We start from the raw sequence: 20,190 nt of genomic DNA, 5'->3' as shown, positions 1-20,190 counted from the left end.
TATTTCGGAATATTTGGATATGGGATACTCAACCTGTGTGTGTGTGTGTGTATATATATATATCTGTGTATATATTTACTTACTAGTCCAGTGCAGTTTTATTGTCTGACTAAAATAATTATCTGCATTGTCACTGTGACTGTGTGGGCCTGTATCTGCTGTGTGGATTTCACTTTCAGTGTATCCCAGCTATAGCTATCACTGTACTCACTACCCTAAGGGACTACGTGCGTCAGAGTCTAATATATATAGTGCTGCGCAGTTTTTACAGTAAAGTTTATTCTACTGTGCATTTCAGTCACCTCATACTGCATTTATTCTTTGTTTGTGCCCTGTATATACTGTCACATAAATAGGGGATTTATTTGCAGGTATTGTATTTGTCTGGCTGTATCGTACTCTTACGCTCTAGGGTTACATTCACTATAATGTCTACCACAAAAAACGGGAAATCTGCGGATGCTCCTGCATCATGCATCGCATGCGCCAAGGATTTGCCTGAGGGGGAAGTTTCGAAGGAAGGTGTGTGTAATATGTGCCATACATTTCCTAGTCAGCCTGTTGCTCCTGTAACCAATCAGGAGCCACCTTGGGCGGCATTCCCTACTATGCTTAATACTCATGTGATTATCCTTACGCCCCCTATGGGACCTCCTGTGCCATTGCAGCCGCATATTGTCCCTGTGGTAAATCCGCCCTGGGCGGATGCTCTGTCTACCCAGATATAACAATTGAATCAATCTTTGGTTAGACAAAATCCTACCCCACGTCCCTCTGGGATCAAGGGGTCATCTAAGCGGGCCGCTTCCTTCTTACGGTCCATTAATATCTCAGATGATACTTCTGATGAGGATGGGGAGTATACTGATCCGTCAGACACTGATACAGTTGCTTCTGACGAGGAACCTACAACTCAGGTTGATGTCCCTGACCTAGTGGAGGCTGTTAAGCTGATTCTACAAATCGATGATAATATAGATCCCACTACTGCGTCTAAGAAACCTGATAAGTTTAAATGTCAGAAGGTAGCTAAAGTAGTCTTACCACATTCTGACCATTTAGTAGACATACGTCAGGAAACCTGGTCTGTTCCAGGAAAGAAATTCTCCCTGTCTACAAAGATGCTAGCTCGTTATCCTCTCCCTGCTGAGTTATGTAACAAGTGGGAAAATTCACTGCTGGTGGATTCCCATGTCACCTGTCTTGTGGTGTCATCTACTATGCCTGTCACTACTGTCAGGAACTCGCTGAAGGAACTGACAGATAAGCGTGTGGAGGGATGCCTGAAGTCTATTTACCCTTAAAGGTGCTGTACATAGACCCACTATAGCAGCCTCCTGGGCCGCAAAAGGAATTGAAGCATGGGTTCAGGCAATAGAGGCTGATCTGCCTCAGGATATATCTGACACTGCCAGGAGGCGTCCTCTGAGGCAGGTGTAAAGGCGGCCAAGGCATTGACTACGTCCATCCTGGCTTGCCGAATTCTGTGGTTGAGGTCATGGAAGGTGGACCTGGATCCCAAAAAGACCTTGGAGGTACTTCCTTGTAAGGGAGATATCCTAGTTTGGGAATATCTGAATAAGATCGTAACTGACTTAGTGGCTGTTAAGACTGCATTTCTCCCGAATACTAATCCTTCTGCACAGAAGGCAAAGAATACCATTTTCATTCCTTTTGACCTCAAGGGAAAGCAAAAGGTCAGACAAGCCCGAGACAAGCTCGTGCTCCCAAAACCACTAAGCCCAAAACAAAACAATCCTGGGCCACCCATCAGCCTGCTTCCAAACAAGACAAGCCTGCTGCATGACGGGGCGGGCCTCCCCCTGGGGGATCCAAGGGTGGGATGCCGACTTCTGCAGTTCACCCAGGTCTGGTTAAAAACCACTTCAGATGCATGGGTGCGAGTAGTCTTCTCTCACAGGTATGCAGTCTCTTTCAAGAGACATCCCCCTCTCCAGTTCTGCACGACGGTTATTCCTTTCTGACCCATTGAAAGCGCAAGCTCTACACCTGGTTGTGCGTTCCCTCCTGGATACAGGAGTGGTAGTGCCGGTAACCCTTTCCCAGAGAGGCGGAGGATACTTCTCAACCCTGTTGCTAGTCCCGAAACCCAATGGGTCTTTCCGGCCTATACTCAACCTCAAATCACTGAACAAATTTGTGAGAGTGTCCAAGTTCTGTATAGAAATGTTGCGCTCTATTTGTATTGGCCATGAAACCCGGAGATTATATGGTATCCTTGGATATACAAGATGCTTATCTGCATATACCTATTGATATATCGCATCAGCAATATCTGCGTTTTTCTATTGGCAACCTTCACTATCAGTTCCAGGCTCTGCCGTTTGGAATGGCCACGGCCCCTTTTACCTTCACCAAGGTTATGGCTGTGATGACGGCTCATCTGCTTCGTCAGGGAATAAGGATCCTGCCATATCTGGATGACTTGCTGATTCTGGCGAACTCCCAAGATGTTGTCCTCAGTCATGTGCAACTGACGGTACGCTACCTACAAGCCCACGGGTGGTTTGTCATATGGAAAAAGTCCTCTCTTGTCCCTGCACGGAGCATGGTGCACCTGGGGGCACTGCTGGACACACACAGCCAAAGACTGTTTCTGTCTCCAGAGAAAGTCCTGAAACTTCAGGACAGGATCAGATGCTTCCTCTCTTGCCTAAGAGTGTTGATATACTCGGAGATGCAAGTACTAGGCCTCATTGTGTCGGCTTTCGTCATGGTAGAGTACACTCAATTTAGTTCCCGCCCTCTGCAGAGGTTAATCCTTTCCAAGTGGGATGGCCTGCCTCATCGGATCAGGTCTCAAATGAACTCTTTGACTGCGGAGGTTCGTCTTTTACTGAGCTGGTGGCTACAGGACCAGCAGTTGAGCAGGGGCCATCCCTTTTGGATCCCCAACTGGGTCCTACTGACTACAGACGCCAGTCTGAGGGGTTGGGGTGTGCTGTTGGAGCAACACTCTCTCAATGGTCGTTGGACCAAGGAGGAATCTCTCCTCCCGATAAACATTCTGGAATTGTGGACAGTGTTCAATGCTTTGACTCTTGCCCTGCCTCTGATACAGAACAGGCCTGTTCAAGTACAATCAGACAACGCCACCACGGTGGCATACATAAACCATCAAGGCCAAGGCAGCACTCGAAGCCACATGGCAATGATGGAAGTGTCAAAAATCCTTTGTTGGGCGGAACGCCATCTGCCGGCAATATCGGCAGTGTTCATTCGGGAGTCCTCAACTTGGAAGTGGATTTCCACAGTCGTCAGGATGTGCACGCCAGAGAGTGGAGTTTTCATCAGGAAGTCTTTCAACTCCTAGTGGACAAGTAGGGTCTACCAGATGTAGATCTGATTGCGTGTTGACACGATCACAAAGTTCCTGTCTTCGGATCAAGAACAAGGGATCCTCAAGCAGCGTTTATGGACGCACTGGCATTTCCATGGAACTTTCGGGCTGCCCGACGTGTTCCCTCCAGTGTCACTTCTGCCCAGGGTACTACGGAAGTTCAAGCAAGAAGGAGGAATACTACTTATAGTTGCTCCAGCATGGCCCAGACGGCATTGGTTCTCAGACCTGCAGGGTCTATTGATAGAGCATCCTCTTCTACTTCCTCTACGCCCAAACCTCCTCGTTCAGGGCCCTTGTGTCTACCCGGACCTGGCCAGACTGGCTTTGACGGCGTGGCTCTTGAAGCTTCACTCCTGAGGGCCAAATGATTCTCCTTGGCGGTTATCCAAACTATGCTAATGGCGCGCAAACAGGCTTCTGCATGGATTTATTATACGGTCTGGAATTCTTACTTCACCTGGTATACTGCTAAGAATTACGATGCTTCCAAGTTTAGTACATCCTGACTTCTGGCTTTTTTGCAACAAGGACTGGATTTAGGACTTTCTGTCTGGCCTCCCTCAAGGTTCACATATCTGCCTTGTCGGTGTGGTTTCAGAGAAAAATTGCGTTTATTCCTGACGTTCATACATTCACTTAGGGCGAAGTGCGGATTCAGTCTTCTTATGTCCCTCCTGTGTTATGGGATTTGTCTGTCCTGAATGCCTTGCAAGAGTCCCCATTTGAACCTCTTGAGTCACTGGTCCTTTAATGGCTCACAGCCAAGGTCCTGTTTCTGCTGGCTATTGCCTCTGCTAGAAGGGTGTCAGACTTAGGTGCTTTGTCCTGTCGTCCACCCTTTTTGATATTTAATCTTGATCGAGCAGTTTTTAGAACTTGCCCTGGTTATTTACCTAAGGTGGTGTCATCTTTTCACCTTAATCAAGAGATTGTGATTCCAGCCTTCATCTGTTCTGATTTGTCCTCCAAAGAACGGTATTTGGATGTGGTACAGTCTCTCCGTATATATATGTGGAGAGGGCTACCTCTATCAGGAGGTCAAATACCCTCTTTGTACTGTTTGGTTTCCGCAAACTTGGCTGGCCTGCGAATAAGCAAACCTTGGCCAGAAGGATTAGAATGGTGATTGCACAAGCTTATGCGCAGGCAGGACTCCCAGCTCCTGCTGCTATTAAAGCCCATTCTACTCGGTCTGTTGGACCCTCTTAGGTGGCATGTCGTGTTCGCAGAACAATTGTGCAAGGCGACTACGTGGTCCCCAGTGAACACGTTTATTCGGTTCTATGCCTTTGATACTTCCGCCTCCCAGGATGCTTCCTTTGGATGCCGGGTTCTCATACCTGCTGAGGTGCGTCCCCTCCCTTGAGGTACTGCTATAGGACATCCCCAATGTATTCCCTGTGTAACACAGTGTATCCCGCTACAGTAAAGGAGATTTATGGTAGACTTAGCATGGTTAAATCTCTTCCTGCAAGGTACACTGGGTTCCACAGGGCACCCACACTTAGCTTCTTTGGGTTTGTATGGCATTAGCCGCTAGTCCCTTCTCCTGTCGTGAGAACGTGGTTCTATGTGACTAACATCTGCCTTCTCTTTTACCTGCTTCTGCATTGGACAGGTTAACAAAACTGAGCTCATAGTGCCTGGAGGAGGGGTTATAGAGGAGACCCCGCAATGCATTCTGGGACAGTCCAAAGCTTTAGTCTCTTGGTGCCTCTGGATCAAGATCCATCTCTACACCCCAATGTATTCCCTGTGAAACCCACTGTACCTCACAGAAAGAGATTTAACCATGGTAAGTTTACCATAAATCTCCTCCTTTTTTTTTTTTTTTTAGCCTAAAACTGTCCTTGCACTGGAATGATTTATTTTTATTTTTTTTCAACCTGCCAACTAGTTAGCTGGGTTGAAGCCTTATTGGGTAGCATGTGGTTGTCGTTTGCTCACACGCTGAAAGTAGTTGTATACTGTAGCTGTCAGAAGTAGACGGACAGTGTGACCCTAGTATTGGTTACCCCAAAATCTGTGGCAGTTGGACCTGCAAAAAATGTGCCCCTAACACACACCGGCTATAAATAGCTTTGGCACGAATAGCATAAGTGAACCACAGGTCCCAGCATGACCCAGAAGCTATAAATGTCTGCCATGGGTTGCTGACACTTGGAGAACCACAAATTCCCCCTTGTCCTGGAACCTGTAAGTTACTGAAAAAATGCAAATAGTTTAAGATGATTATTATTATAATATATATTTTTTTTGCAACACACGGCACATAGTTGATAATTAGACATATTCTATTTTATACATACCTGTTCATGTTATCCTGAAGGATTCTACTTCCCAAGTGCACCTGTAAAAAAAAAATTGTACTTACCCACTGTCGGTGCTGCTGTCTCCATCCTGCATCTTATTTGACTCCGAAAGAAGAGACCATCTTCTTTTTTTTTTTTTTTAAATGTATTTATTTGGATAGAGCAGTTTTGCATCTTGGATTCAGACAGAGGCTTACCGCTTCCCTTGGAGCTGTCTGAGATGTGAGGAGGAGAGCTCAGCAGTGACAGCAGGTAAGTGCGTTTTCCTCCTGCCCAGACTGCCAGTACCAGAAGTAGCTGGAAAGACTGTACGCCTACATCTCTTAAATTTGTTCAGTTGGGGCAGAAAGTGCCAACTTTCACACCCCACTAAAACCTTAGTTCTCCAACTAGTTGAGAGAAATCAAGCCTGTTTGATTTCCCCTGCTAATTGGACAAAGCCTTTTGGTGCATTTTCCATTGTGTGGGAGCAAATGCCTTATTATAGTTTTCTCCCACACACTAGCCTTATTGCCTTGTTATACTTTGCTCCAACACACTAGCAGCTGATTATGCCAACCAGCAAACTAATTAGCTGGTTGGAAAAATATCTTTCAAATGTATGGCCATCTTAATATACTTTGTTGGTGATCTTGACAACCACCCAAAAAACATCTAGTAAGAAGTCTCTCCCAGAAGTTGTAGATAAAAATAGTGGTGATGGGTATTTTGGAGTGCTAAAGACCCAGTTTAGGCCAAAGACCAGAACATCCATGTTAAACGGACTTTCACACAATAAACAAGTAGATGTTTACCTGTAATATGAATGAAAGATTTGAATAAGTACAGTACAATAATATTTGTTTGTTTTTTGCAGGTAAAAGCATCTCACTTTGAAGGCCTTATAACAACAATAGTCGGTTATGTGCTGCTAGCAGTCACCTTGATTCTGTGCCATGTATCCTTACACTGAACCTCAATAGAGCAGTGTTGTGCAGGGGTAAATTAGGGGTAGTATGAACCTAGGCACAACAATGTCTCCCCCATCACGTCACTGTGCTCTTCTCCCCCTTTATGTCGGGGCCAGTCTTGATGTCTCCAGGTCATCAAAGCAGTTGCAACCTCACCACACATACCCTCCTGTGCTGCAATTTACTGCCAATTGTACCCCACCTCTGCCAGTTAGTTAGTGGGTATGACCAAAAAAAACAAAAACAAAATTACTGACCTTATCTTGCCGGCCACCTAGCATTCCATTCAGGGGATTCAGGTTGGGATCAGCCCCCACTACTACCTAGTTAGTTTGCTTGCTGCAGATAAGACCAGAGGCGATCCTACCTCTGTATAACATACTGTACAGCTAAACAAAGACCAAGATTCTGTATCTGCACTCTACTGTAGTTATGCTTGAATCAGGTCCTTGTCTGTGTATTATGTATACTGTATAATAAAAAGATTGAAGTGATTTTAATATGTATTAAGTAGTGATAAAAATGCTAATTGTACTTTACACATACAAATTGACAGCATGTGTCTTGTTTACAACAAATACAGGATATGTCTTAAGAAATTCAGTGATTTTATGCATAGTGTAAACATTTCATATTCATCGAGTTAATAGTGTCACTGTAGCTTTTGTAAAAAGTCTTGTGGTATACGTTGTTGCGTCCTGCACTTCTATTAACACTTTGTTACCGTCTGTGGTGCAGTAACAGTCCTTCCTATGGATCTCCCCCCCACTCTCTAATCAGATGAACCAGGAGTGCTGATAGGTGCTGTGAGTTCTTAGGGGCTGCACTGTCCCTCACTATCCTGGACCTTAGCCCTGATGCCTGGTATTACTGTGTGTGCGCACCCGCACACTGTAGTGGTGCCACAGAGACCAACCGTTACAATAGCGTCTAGATTCCCTTTGTGCAGAGGACCTTTCCCATAATGTACTGGGTCAACATCCCCAACTATTTGGAATAGTAACCTTTGGTGAACTAAGCGAGACAATGGGCCCGAAGCGTGAGATTGAAGAACACATGCTTTCACATCTGGGTCCTTTCCACAAATGGAAAATAGACTCAACCTAGCTGGTACTCGCAAAACTTCTGCGGTTCTAAATCTCATGAGATTATGCTATCAATTTAATACAGACGGACGTCTGCAAATGTTTGGAAGATTGTTTCCTTTATGCTTAATGCATGGGGGAGTGTGCCTGAGACGTAGTGGACTCCTGGTTTTTATCAGGGACTTGATAAGGATATACAGGGTTATGGTGGGTAAATCCTGTATTATAGTAATAATAAAACAGAGTTTTTTAGTTTACGGCAGAACACTAACTACAGTTAAAATTAGTCTAAAAATAATTCATTGTAGGAGACCACTAACAGGTTGAACTTGATGGACAAATATTCGTTATGGTAAGAACTTACCGTTGATGATGGTATTTCTCCGAAGTCCACAAGATAACATTAGGATATGATGACGCGTCAGTGGATTTGCACCAGACGGTCAAAGCTTTCAACCTCCCAGCATGCAATGGGCCCATCCATATATCCCCACCTCCTAGCTCAGGCAAAGCAGTTGTTTTTCCAAAGCTTAAGGCAGGAGCATCATAGAGAGCCCTAATCAGGCAAGAAGAACACACATGCACACCCTTCCGTACAAGAAGGAAGAGGCTAGTGAGTAAAATGATCCTCAAATCAGGTGCGTCAGGGTGGGATCCCTGTGGATCCTGTGGACTTAGGAGAAATTCCGTTATCAACAGTAAGTTCTTACCATAACGTATATTTCTCCGACAGGGTCCACAGGATAACATTGTGATGTCCCAAAGCAATTTAGTGGTGGGTATGCTCTTGATTGGACAAGAGAATCCTTCGCCCGAATTCAGCATCCTTAGAGGCAAAGGTATCAAAGGCATAATGTCTAATGTGTTAATGGAAGACCATGTGGCTGCCTTACATATCTTCTGCTGAAGCAGCACGTTGTGCTGCCCATGATGGACCTACCTTACAAGTAGAGTGAGCAGAGATATTAGCCAGAACAGGGAGTTCAGCTTGAGAACATGCTTCTGAAATAGTCATCCGAAGCCACCTCGCCAGTGTGTGCTTAGCAGGTCATTCTCTCTTGTGAAATCCATAGAGAATGAAGAGGGAATCTGTCTTTCTGATGGCACTGGTACGATCTACGTAGACCCTTAAGGCACGGACTATGTCCAATGATGCATCTCCCGCAGAAAGGTCAGTCCCCTGGAAGGCCGGGTCTTAGTTAAGGTCTAATTTAGACACCACCATAGTAAGATACCCAGATTTAGTTCTGAGAACTGCTCTATCTGGATGAATAAACCAGAAATGGAGGACGACATAACAATGCCCCTAAATCTGAAACTCTTCTAGCTGAAGCAATAGCCAGTAGAAAGAGAACTTTAGCTGTCAACCATTTAAGATCCACTGTTTTAAGTTGTTCAATTTGGGCAACCTAAAGGTCCTTTAGGACTAAACCTAAATTCCAAGGCACTGTAGGAGGAACAAAAGGAGGTTGAATGTGCAGCATTCCCTGAAAAAGTGTGCACATCCTGTAGGTTAGCAATTTTCTTTTAGAACCATACAGTTAATGCTGACACTTGCACTCTCAAGGAAGCCACCCTTAAACCTTTATCCATTACTACCTGAAGGAATGCTAAGACCCTGGAAACTCTGAAAGACATAAGGTCAAATTTCCGATCACTGCACCATTGAATACAGGCTTGCCATAATCGGTGATAAATGCGAGCTGAGGAAGGTTTCCTTGTTCTGAGCATCGTTTGAATTACCTGTTGTTAGAATCCAGTAGACTTAAGGATGGAAGTCTCAAGAGCCTTGCCGTAAAAGACAGTCGATCCAGGTGTCTGTGATAACAAGGACCTTGAGACAGTAGGGGTGGAACATCTATCAACATCCTCTGCAGATCAGTATACCAATGTCTTCTTTGCCAAGCCGAAGCTATTAGTATCATGGCACCCCTTCCTTGTTTTTCCTTTCTCATCACCCTGGGTAACAGGGCGATTGGTGGAAACATAGGCCAAATGAAAATTCCATCTCGCTGACAGGACATCCACAAAGTTCGCTCTGGGATCCTTTGTTCTTGACCTGTATGCTGGAACTTAGATCTCATGGTGTCCTGGCAGAACAACAATTTCCAGCAACCCCCACCTGTCGACCAGGATTTAGAAGACATTGGGGTGTAAAGCCCATTAGTTTGCATGAATGGCGTGTTGACTAAGAAATCTGCTTCCCAGTTTAGGACTCCCGGTAGGAACACTGCGGACAAGGCTGGATGATGAAGTTCTGCCCACTTTAACGTGATTTACCTCCTTCATTGCTTTCTGGCTGCGAGTTCCTCCCTGATGGTTGAGGTACACTACTGCCGTGGCATTGTCTGAGTGTATCTGAACTGGTGTACCCTGAAGGACATCCTTTGCCTGAATCATGTATTTGGTCCGGAGTTCCAATATATTTATTGGTAGGCAACTTTCTTTCTTGGTCCACTGCCCCTGGAAGCAAATTCTTCCTGACACCGCTCCCAGCCCTGAAGGCTGGCATCCGTTGTCAGAATTTCCCAGTCTGATATCCAAAAGGGTCTCCCTTTGTCCAGATGGGTTGTCTGTAGCCACCAGGCTAATGATCTCCTTCCAGAGGTGGGACCATAGTCTGCATTTTTATTGTCTGATGAAAACCTTTCCATTTGGAAAGAGTCAGACGTTGCAGAGGCCTCGAATAAACTGAACATACTCTACCATGTTGAATGTTGACACCATCAATCCCATCACACACATTAATGGATACCTTTCGACTGTGCAGCAACTCCTGAATCCTTTACTGAACTTTGGATATTTTGTTCAGAGGTAAAGTTGCTCTCTGAAGGCTCGAATCCAATACCCGTGAAAGGTAAAGACTCCAAAACCTTTTTGGATTCTGAATCAGCTTTCCATGTACGGAGCCAAACTGTTTTGCGAGTGGCTACTGCTGAAGCTGACGCCTGAGAGGCAGTTGTACCCATATCCAAGGCTGCTTCTTACAAAAACATTGCAGCCTGTTTGATATGTGCAACATGGGATTTTTGCTCTCTAGATGCCATTGAAAGATCCTCTTCCAATGCATCAGTCCAAGCAGCCACTGCTTTTGCCATCCAGGCTGAAGCAATGGCTGGTCTTTTATAACTGCCCCAGACAGGGAAAAAATGTTTTTTTTAGAAAACCATCAACTCTCCTATCCGTGACATCACTTAATGACGTTTAAGGCAGAGTAATGTAGATTTTTGCACTAATTGAATGACATGCGTATCTACTTTGGGAGCCGCCTCCTTCATTAAACAGTCCCCAGCCGTAAGAGGATAATTCCATTTCCTTTGAGTTTTAAACTTCTTACTGGTCGTAAACCAACCCTCTTGCATAATTTCAGTCAGGACCGAATTTCCTGGTTCAGAACAGCTATCTGTTTTGGGACGTTTAAACACAGGTGCCTGAGATTTTATCACAGGCTCTGCTGATTCTTCTAAGGATTGAATGGATTTCATCGCATTAATTAACTCAGATATGTCCACTGAGCTGAGACCTTCCTCCTCATCTCTTTATGCAGATCCGGAGTGTACGGAGTCTTCATCCTCTGACGAAGCCTCATCTGAAACATGTGTAGACTGTGAAGATGTTTCATGTCTATGTGATTTACTAACCACTGGCCTTTCATCCTGTTTTTGTTGAGAGGCTGCTTTGTGTAAGGGTTAATAGTGTAACCTAACCTGGTACAGAAGTTGGAATTAACCGCTCAGCTATACTGGATAATTTCTGTGCAAACGTCTCCCATGGGGACTCAACTTACTCCTGTCTGCCTTGGATTTTTCAAGAGACTTTGGTGAAAGCTAAAACAATTTACACACAAACCATTTTGAACCAGATCCTGGGAGGTTAACCCAGTTTTGCAAGACAAACATGACATGAGTTTTGGTGCTACTGTGAGTGTAATTACCTCACCCTTGCCGCTCTTAGAGTGTGTACACACGGTGAGATAAATCTGTGAGATTTTGACTATATAGTCAAAATCTTATGAAAAGTTAGTGCATATCTCATGGTGCTAGGCAGCTTGCGATACAGATTCGATCCCGATGCGCGCTCCCGTGGGGTCGGTATCGTAAGGCTAGATAGACTGTGCAGGCAAGTCAATCTTGACTAGTGTACAATCTAGTACAAAGTGTAGTCAAAATTGTCAATTAGTCAAAATCGTACGTAGACAAAATATCAAGCACAGATAGTCAAAATCTGTATAATCTGTGCTATCTTGGCTCTGGCTGAGTTCAAGGGAAATCGCATACTCAAAATAGAACATAGCAGGGATCTCACTCTGTGTACACACCCTAAGACATGATAAATAATCACACGTTTGAACAGTGTACTACACAATTTGTGACTGTAATCACTTTAAATTTTGTTAAAGTGACATACAATCCGACCCTACCCCGCTTTGCACGAGCATTGATCGGATCGGAATACACAGAAATGGACACATTTTATAGTAAAGTCAGCAATAATACTAGCAATCAGTCACAGGTTATACATTAGTATAATAAGCAATTTGAGCACATAATCAACTACAAATACATTTCAAGTATGTAGGAGAACATAATACTGCATTACCTTATATAGGAGACTTGTATGCATCAGGCACTTATCCAACTATTCGTACTCAAAAGGTAGATAGAGACTTACTAGGGTATTCAATTATCCGCAAATTTGCGGCAATTTTCCGCCCAAAATTTTTTTGCGGCAATCGGACGAAAATTGGCGCGAAAACGCTCCGTTTTTCGACCTATTCAATTCCGACCGGGTTTCACGTGAAAATTCTTCCAGTGAAAAGTGCAGGTGAAAATGGGGAAATCAGCCTGTACCCCAAAAAATGCTAAACTAACATAGGAAAACAGAAGAGAAGTGTGTTAGAGATCACATTAGAGCGTTTTTGGGGACTTAAATTGTGTGAAATGGCTGTTATATGCATTTTTTTAAAAAGGCAAAAAAATTCTAGAAAGCAAGTTTTTTTGAGCAAAATAAATGCTCTCATTAAATTTGGGGTACATGAAAATGGTATAAGTATATATTTGGGTCATTTTAGGGTACTTTAAAAAAAAAAGTGGAAACAGACCGATTACTCCCATCTGCAAGCCTAAAAAACACCTGTCCCACTCATAAAGCACCCCAATATACCTGTCCCATACCTTGAACCCCAATTTCCATCACTTTTTACTTTTTCACCCCAAAAATGACATGTCACTATTGGCCAATTAAAAATAATTAAAAACTTCAACGTGCCTATTTAGTCATTAAGGGGGGTGTCCCAGGAGTTCTGTACCATATCCAAACATTTTTACCTTAAAATAGTTACTTTTCCCAACTTTTCACCTGCTTCAGAGAAGGTGAAGTGAAATTAGTGAAAAAATGATCACCGATCAATTATCCAGGATAATTGAATAGCCTGTAATTGCGTTTCACGTGAAAAGTCTGTTTTTTCACCCGAAAACCGGACTTTTCACGTGAAAAGTCTGTTATCACTGCTAATTGAATATACCCCTTAGTGCTTTATTACCCGTGCTCAGCAGAGTGGGATACAGGGAGATTCACCCCGCTTCCAGGACTGATCAATACGTCAGCGAACGCTGAGTGGATCCAGACGCTAATAGTGTACACATTCGCCCCGTGAACATATAGTGAACACAGACACCCAAGTGAACACTGACGCACCATCCACACAGCCACCTATATTGCGACTGGGTCCTCTTAGATACAAAGCGTCTCTGGACGCTGGAAAACAGTTCATGGCTGGATATTCTGAGAAAACTGGTCATGAACTGGGGGAAGGGGCGACCAGGGGAGCGTCTGACTCCCCACTGCTGACATCAACCCTAGGAACCACTTCCTCATACTACCCCTTGAGCCTTTGATCTGTAAGGCCTAGCGCTGGTGAACCCTAGGTGGCAGCTGCGTCAGCGACTGTTTGGTAGTTTCCTCCCGAAACAGTCCGGTTGTGTCAGTGTTCCCCCTCTAAGTGGCACCGATGCCTTAGCTTCTCCCCATGCTTCGGCCACAACCTCATAACATCTGCTCGACTTGCTAGTACATCCGACACAGACGCCCGCCGAAACAGCACTGTACTCGTGGGTAAGTGTTGTTGCGACCCAACGGGGAGTTGTTGGAGCGACTCTTTCTAAGGTACTTATAAGATGCTTTTTAGAAAGATCACTCAGAAAAACAGACTATAAAAATAAAATAAAAAAGCTTATGGATGTTAAAAAAAAAAAAAAAAAAAAAACAGCAACCCTTTTGACCATGGTCCGGCTCCTGCTGCACAAAAAAAACTGATTTGCCTGAGCCAGGAGGTGGGCATATATGGACGGGGACCCATTGCATGCTGGGAGGCTGAAAGCTTTGACAGTTTGGTGCAAATCTGCTGTCGCGTCATCATATCCCAATGTTATCCTGTGGACCCTGCCGGAGACATTGTCTTTTCTCTGACGTCCTAGTGGATGCTGGAAACTCCGTAAGGACCATGGGGAATAGACGGGCTCCGAAGGAGACTGGGCACTCTAAAAGAAAGATTAGGTACTATCTGGTGTGCACTGGCTCCTCCCTCTATGCCCCTCCTCCAGACCTCAGTTAGAATCTGTGCCCGGCCAGAGCTGGGTGCTTCTAGTGGGCTCTCCTGAGCTTGCTAGAAAGAAAGTATTTGTTAGGTTTTTTATTTTCAGTGAGATCTGCTGGCAACAGACTCACTGCTACGAGGGACTGAGGGGAGAGAAGCAAACCTACCTGCTTGCAGCTAGCTTGTGCTTCTAAGGCTACTGGACACCATTAGCTCCAGAGGGTTCGAACACAGGGCCCGACCTCGATCATCCGTTCCCGGAGCCGCGCCGCCGTCCCCCTTGCAGAGCCAGAAGACGGAAGAATCGACGAAAAACGGCGGCTGAAGACTCCTGTCTTCATTAAGGTAGCGCACAGCACTGCAGCTGTGCGCCATTGCTCCCACAGCACACCACACACTCCGGTCACTGGTGGGTGCAGGGCGCTGGGGGGGGCGCCCTGGGCAGCAATTAGTATACCTTTTGGCAAACTGCACGTAATACAGTTTATAAAACTGTATATGTGCCTAATCCCCCGCCATTAACATTATAAAAAAAGCGGGAGAAGCCCGCCGCGGAGAGGGCGGGGCTTTCTTCCTCAGCACACCAGCGCCATTTTCTCTTCACAGCTGCGCTGGAAGGACGCTCCCCAGGCTCTCCCCTACAGTATACACTACAACAAGGGTAAAAAAGAGGGGGGGGCAGCACATAAATTTAGGCGCAAATGTGATATAAGCAGCTATTGGGAAAATTAACTTTTTTGTCAGTGTAAATCCCTGTGTTATATAGCGCTGTGGTGTGTGCTGGCATACTCTCTCTCTCTGTCTCCCCAAAGGACTTCTGTGGTGTCCTGTCCTCAGACAGAGCATTCCCTGTGTGTGTGCGGTGTGTCGGTACGGCTGTGTCGACATGTTTGATGAGGAGGGTTACGTGGAGGCGGAGCAGGAGCAGATAAGTGTGGTGTCGTGGTGTCGCCCTCGACGGGGCCGACACCGGAGTGGATGGATATGTGGAAGGTATTAACCGACAGTGTCAACTCCTTACATAAAAGGTTGGATGACGCAGCAGCCTTGGGACAGCCGGCTTCTCAGCCCGCGCCTGCCCAGGCGTCTCAGAGGCCATCAGGGGCTCATAAACGCCCGCTAGCTCAGATGGCAGACACAGATGTCGATACGGAGTCTGACTCCAGTGTAGATGAGGATGAGACAAATGTACAGTCCACAAGGGCCATCCGATGCATGATTACTGCAATGAAAAATGTATTGCACATTTCTGACATTAACCCGGTTACCACCAAAATGGGTATTATGTTTGGGGAGAAAAAACTGCCAGTGACTTTTCCCCCATCTGATGAGTTAAATGAATTGTGTGAAGAAGCGTGGTGTTCCCCTGATAAGAAACTAGTGATTTCTAAGAGGCTACTGATGGCGTACCCTTTTCCGGCAACGGATAGGCTACGTTGGGAAACATCCCCTAGGGTGGACAAGGCGCTCACACGCTTATCAAAAAAGGTGGCACTGCCGTCTCAGGATACGGCCACCCTAAAGGAGCCTGCAGATAGAAAGCAGGAGGCTATCCTGAAGTCTGTATATACACACTCAGGTACTATACTGAGACCTGCAATTGCTTCAGCATGGATGTGTAGTGCTGCAGCAGCATGGTCTGATACCCTGTCAGACAACATTGATTCCCTCGACAGGGATACTATTTTGCTAACCATAGAGCATATAAAAGACGTCGTCTTATATATGAGGGATGCACAGAGGGACATTTGCCGGCTGGCATCTAGAATTAATGCAATGTCCATTTCTGCCAGGAGAGTATTATGGACTCGGCAGTGGACAGGTGATGCTGATTCTAAAAGGCACATGGAGGTTTTGCCTTATAAGGGTGAGGAATTGTTTGGGGATGGTCTCTCGGACCTCGTATCCACAGCAACAGCTGGGAAGTCGACTTTTTTACCTCAGGTTCCCTCACAGCCTAAGAAAGCACCGTATTATCAAGTACAGTCCTTTCGGCCTCAGAAAGGCAAGCGGGTCAGAGGCGCATCCTTTCTGCCCAGAGGCAGGGGTAGAGGAAAGAAGCTGCATCAGGCAGCCAGTTCCCAGGAACAAAAATCCTCCCCTGCTTCCACTAAGTCCACCGCATGATGCTGGGGCTCCACAGGTGGAGCCAGGTGCGGTGGGGGCGCGTCTCCGGAACTTCAGCGACCAGTGGGTTTGCTCACAGGTGGATCTCTGGGTTATACAGGTGGTATCTCAGGGATACAAGCTGGAGTTCGAGGCGACTCCCCCTCGCCGTTACCTCAAATCAGCCTCGCCAGCTGCTCCCAGGGAAAGGGAGATAGTACTGGCGGCTATTCACAAGCTGTACCTCCAGCAGGTGATAATCAAGGTTCCCCTCCTTCAACAGGGACGGGGTTACTATTCCACAATGTTTGTGGTACCGAAACCAGACTGTTCGGTGAGACCCATTCTAAATTTGAAATCCTTGAACACTTATATAAGGAAGTTCAAGTTCAAAATGGAATCGCTCAGGGCGGTTATTGCAAGCCTGGAAGAGGGGGATTTTATGGTGTCGCTGGACATCAAGGATGCTTACCTGCATATCCCCATTTACCCGCCTCACCAGGAGTACCTCAGGTTTGTGGTACAGGACTGTCATTACCAATTCCAGACGTTGCCGTTTGGTCTGTCCACGGCACCGAGGGTATTTACCAAGGTAATGGCAGAAATGATGATACTCCTCTGAAAGAAGGGAGTGATAATTATCCCGTACTTGGACTATCTCCTTATAAAGGCGAGGTCCAAGGAGCAGTTGTTAGTCAGCGTAGCACTATCTCGGTAAGTGTTGCAACAGCACGGCTGGATTCTGAATATCCCAAAGTCGCAGCTGATTCCTGCGACGCGTCTGCTGTTCTTGGGCATGATTCTGGACACAGAACAGAAGAAGGTGTTTCTCCCCGGGGAGAAGGCCCAGGAATTGTCATCTCTGGTCAGGGACCTCCTGAAACCAAAACAGGTGTCGGTGCATCAGTGCACGCGGGTCCTGGGAAAGATGGTGTCTTCTTATGAAGCAATTCCCTTCGGCAGATTCCATGCAAGGATCTTTCAGTGGTATCTGTTAGACAAATGGTCCGGATCGCATCTTCAGATGCATCGGTTGATCACCCTGTCCCCGAGGGCCAGGGTGTCTCTGCTGTGGTGGCTGCAGAGTGCTCATCTTCTCGAGGGCCGCAGATTCGGCATACAGGACTTGGTCCTGGTGACCACGGATGCGAGCCTCCGAGGATGGGGGGCAGTCACTCAGGGAAGGAACTTCCAAGGACAGTGGTCAAGTCAGGAGACTTCCCTACTCATAAATATACTGGAACTAAGGGCCATTTACAACGCCCTGAGTCAAGCAGAGCCCCTGCTTCAAAACCAACCGGTGCTGATTCAGTCAGACAACATCACGGCGGTCGCCCATGTAAACCGATAGGGCGGCACAAGAAGCAGGATGGCGATGGCAGAAGCCACAAGGATTCTTCATTGGGCGGAGAATCACGTGCTAGCACTGTCAGCAGTGTTCATTCCGGGAGTGGACAACTGGGAAGCAGACTTCCTCAGCAGGCACGACCTCCACCCGGGAGAGTGGGGACTTCATCCAGAAGTCTTCACGCTGATTGTAAATCGTTGGGAACCGCCACAGGTGGACATGATGGCGTCCCGCCTCAACAAAAAACTAAAAAGATATTGCGCCAGGTCAAGGGACCCTCAGGCGATAGCTGTGGACGCACTAGGGACACCGTGGGTGTACCAGTCGGTTTATGTGTTCCCTCGTCTTCCTCTCATACCCAAGGTGCTGAGGATAATAAGAAAAAGAGGAGTAAGAACTATACTCATCGTTCCGGATTGGCCAAGAAGAACTTGGTACCCAGAACTACAAGAAATGATCTCAGAGGACCCAGGGCCTCTGCCTCTCCGACAGGACCTGCTACAGCAGGGGCCCTGTCTGTTCCAAGACTTACCGCGGCTGCGTTTGACGGCATGGCGGTTGAACGCCGGATCCTAACGGAAAAGGGCATTCCAGATGAAGTCATTCCTACGCTGATAAAAGCTAGGAAGGATGTGACAGCAAAGCATTATCACCGCATATGGCGAAAATATGTTGCTTGGTGTGAGGCCAGGAAGGCCCCAACAGAGGAATTCCAGCTGCGTCGATTTCTGCACTTCATACAGTCAGGGGTGACTATGGGCCTAAAATTGGGGTCCATAAAGGTCCAGATTTCGGCCCTCTCTATTTTCTTTCAAAAAGAACTGGCTTCACTGCCTGAAGTTCAGACGTTTGTTAAGGGAGTGCTGCATATTCAGCCCCCTTTTGTGCCTCCAGTGGCACCTTGGGAACTCAACGTTGTGTTGGATTTCCTGAAATCACATTGGTTTGAGCCACTTAAGACCGTGGAGTTAAAGTATCTCACGTGGAAGGTGGTCATGCTGTTGGCATTAGCTTCGGCTAGGCGTGTGTCAGAATTGGCGGCTTTGTCATGTAAAAGCCCATATCTGATTTTCCATATGGACAGGGCGGAATTGAGGACTCGTCCCCAATTTCTCCCAAAGGTGGTATCAGCATTTCATTTGAACCAACCTATTGTGATGCCTGCGGCTACACGGGACTTGGAGGACTCCAAGTTGCTGGACGTAGTCCGGGCCCTGAAAATTTATGTTTCCAGGACGGCTAGAGTCAGAAAAACTAACTCGCTATTTATCCTGCATGCACCCAACAAGCTGGGTGCTCCTGCTTCAAAGCAGACTATTGCTCGCTGGATCTGTAGCACGATTCAGCTTGCACATTCTGCGGCTGGACTGCCGCATCCTAAATCAGTAAAAGCCCATTCCACAAGGAAGGTGGGCTCTTCTTGGGCGGCTGCCCGAGGGGTCTCGGCTTTACAGCTTTGCCGAGCTGCTACTTGGTCGGGTTCAAACACATTTGCAAAATTCTACAAGTTTGATACCCTGGCTGAGGAGGACCTTGAGTTTGCTCATTCGGTGCTCATTGGGAGCTTTGGTATAATCCCCATGGTCTTTACGGAGTTCCCAGCATCCACTAGGACGTCAGAGAAAATAAGAATTTACTCACCGGTAATTATATTTCTCGTAGTCCGTAGTGGATGCTGGGCGCCCGTCCCAAGTGCGAACTCTCTGCAATACATGTATATAGTTATTGCTTAACTTAAGGGTTATTGTTATGAGCCATCTTTTGAATGAGGCTCAGTTTTTTGTTTATACTGTTAACTGGGTATAGTTATCACGAGTTGTACGGTGTGATTGGTGTGGCTGGTATGAGTCTTACCCTGGATTCCAAATCCTTTCCTTGTACTGTCAGCTCTTCCGGGCACAGTTTCCTTAACTGAGGTCTGGAGGAGGGGCATATAGGGAGGAGCCAGTGCACACCAGATAGTACCTAATCTTTCTTTTAGAGTGCCCAGTCTCCTTCGAAGCCCGTCTATTCCCCATGGTCCTTACGGAGTTCCCAGCATCCACTACGGACTACGAGAAATAGAATTACCGGTGAGTAAATTCTTATTTTTTTTCGGGTTCACTACGATATGCCGGCGGTCGGGCTCCCGGCGACCAGCATACCGGCGCCGGGAGCTCGACCGCCGGCTTACCGACAGTGTGGTGAGCGCAAATGAGCCCCTTGCGTCGCCGCGCTACGGGCACGGTGGCGCGCTACGCGCGCCACACTATTTTATTCTCCATCCAGGTGGGTCGTGGACCCCCACGAGGGAGAATAAGTGTCGGTATGTCGGCTGTCGGGCTCCCGGCGCAGGTATGCTGGTCGCCGGGAGCCCGACCGCCGGCATACTGAAGACCACCCCTTTTTTTCAGCCTCAAAAATTGTTACTATGTTACCTATACTGATCAT

At 46.5% G+C, this 20,190-nt stretch overlaps 1 protein-coding gene across 6 annotated transcripts in view; it reads left to right on the top strand.

Moving 5' to 3' along the window:
• The window catches only part of MARCHF6 (membrane associated ring-CH-type finger 6), an 845,067-nt gene that overhangs the window by 433,667 nt on the left and 391,210 nt on the right, over positions 1-20,190 (top strand). For all 6 annotated transcript variants that reach the window (XM_063922758.1, XM_063922754.1, XM_063922757.1 and 3 more), the window contains one exon: positions 6,533-6,613. In XM_063922758.1, the coding sequence (XP_063778828.1) occupies positions 6,533-6,613 (81 nt within the window). The remainder of the gene's footprint in view (positions 1-6,532; positions 6,614-20,190) is intronic.

This window comes from Pseudophryne corroboree, chromosome 5 (assembly GCF_028390025.1).
Source record: "Pseudophryne corroboree isolate aPseCor3 chromosome 5, aPseCor3.hap2, whole genome shotgun sequence".
Taxonomy (NCBI): Eukaryota; Metazoa; Chordata; class Amphibia; order Anura; family Myobatrachidae; genus Pseudophryne; species Pseudophryne corroboree.
This window is presented reverse-complemented; position numbering and strand designations above follow the sequence as displayed.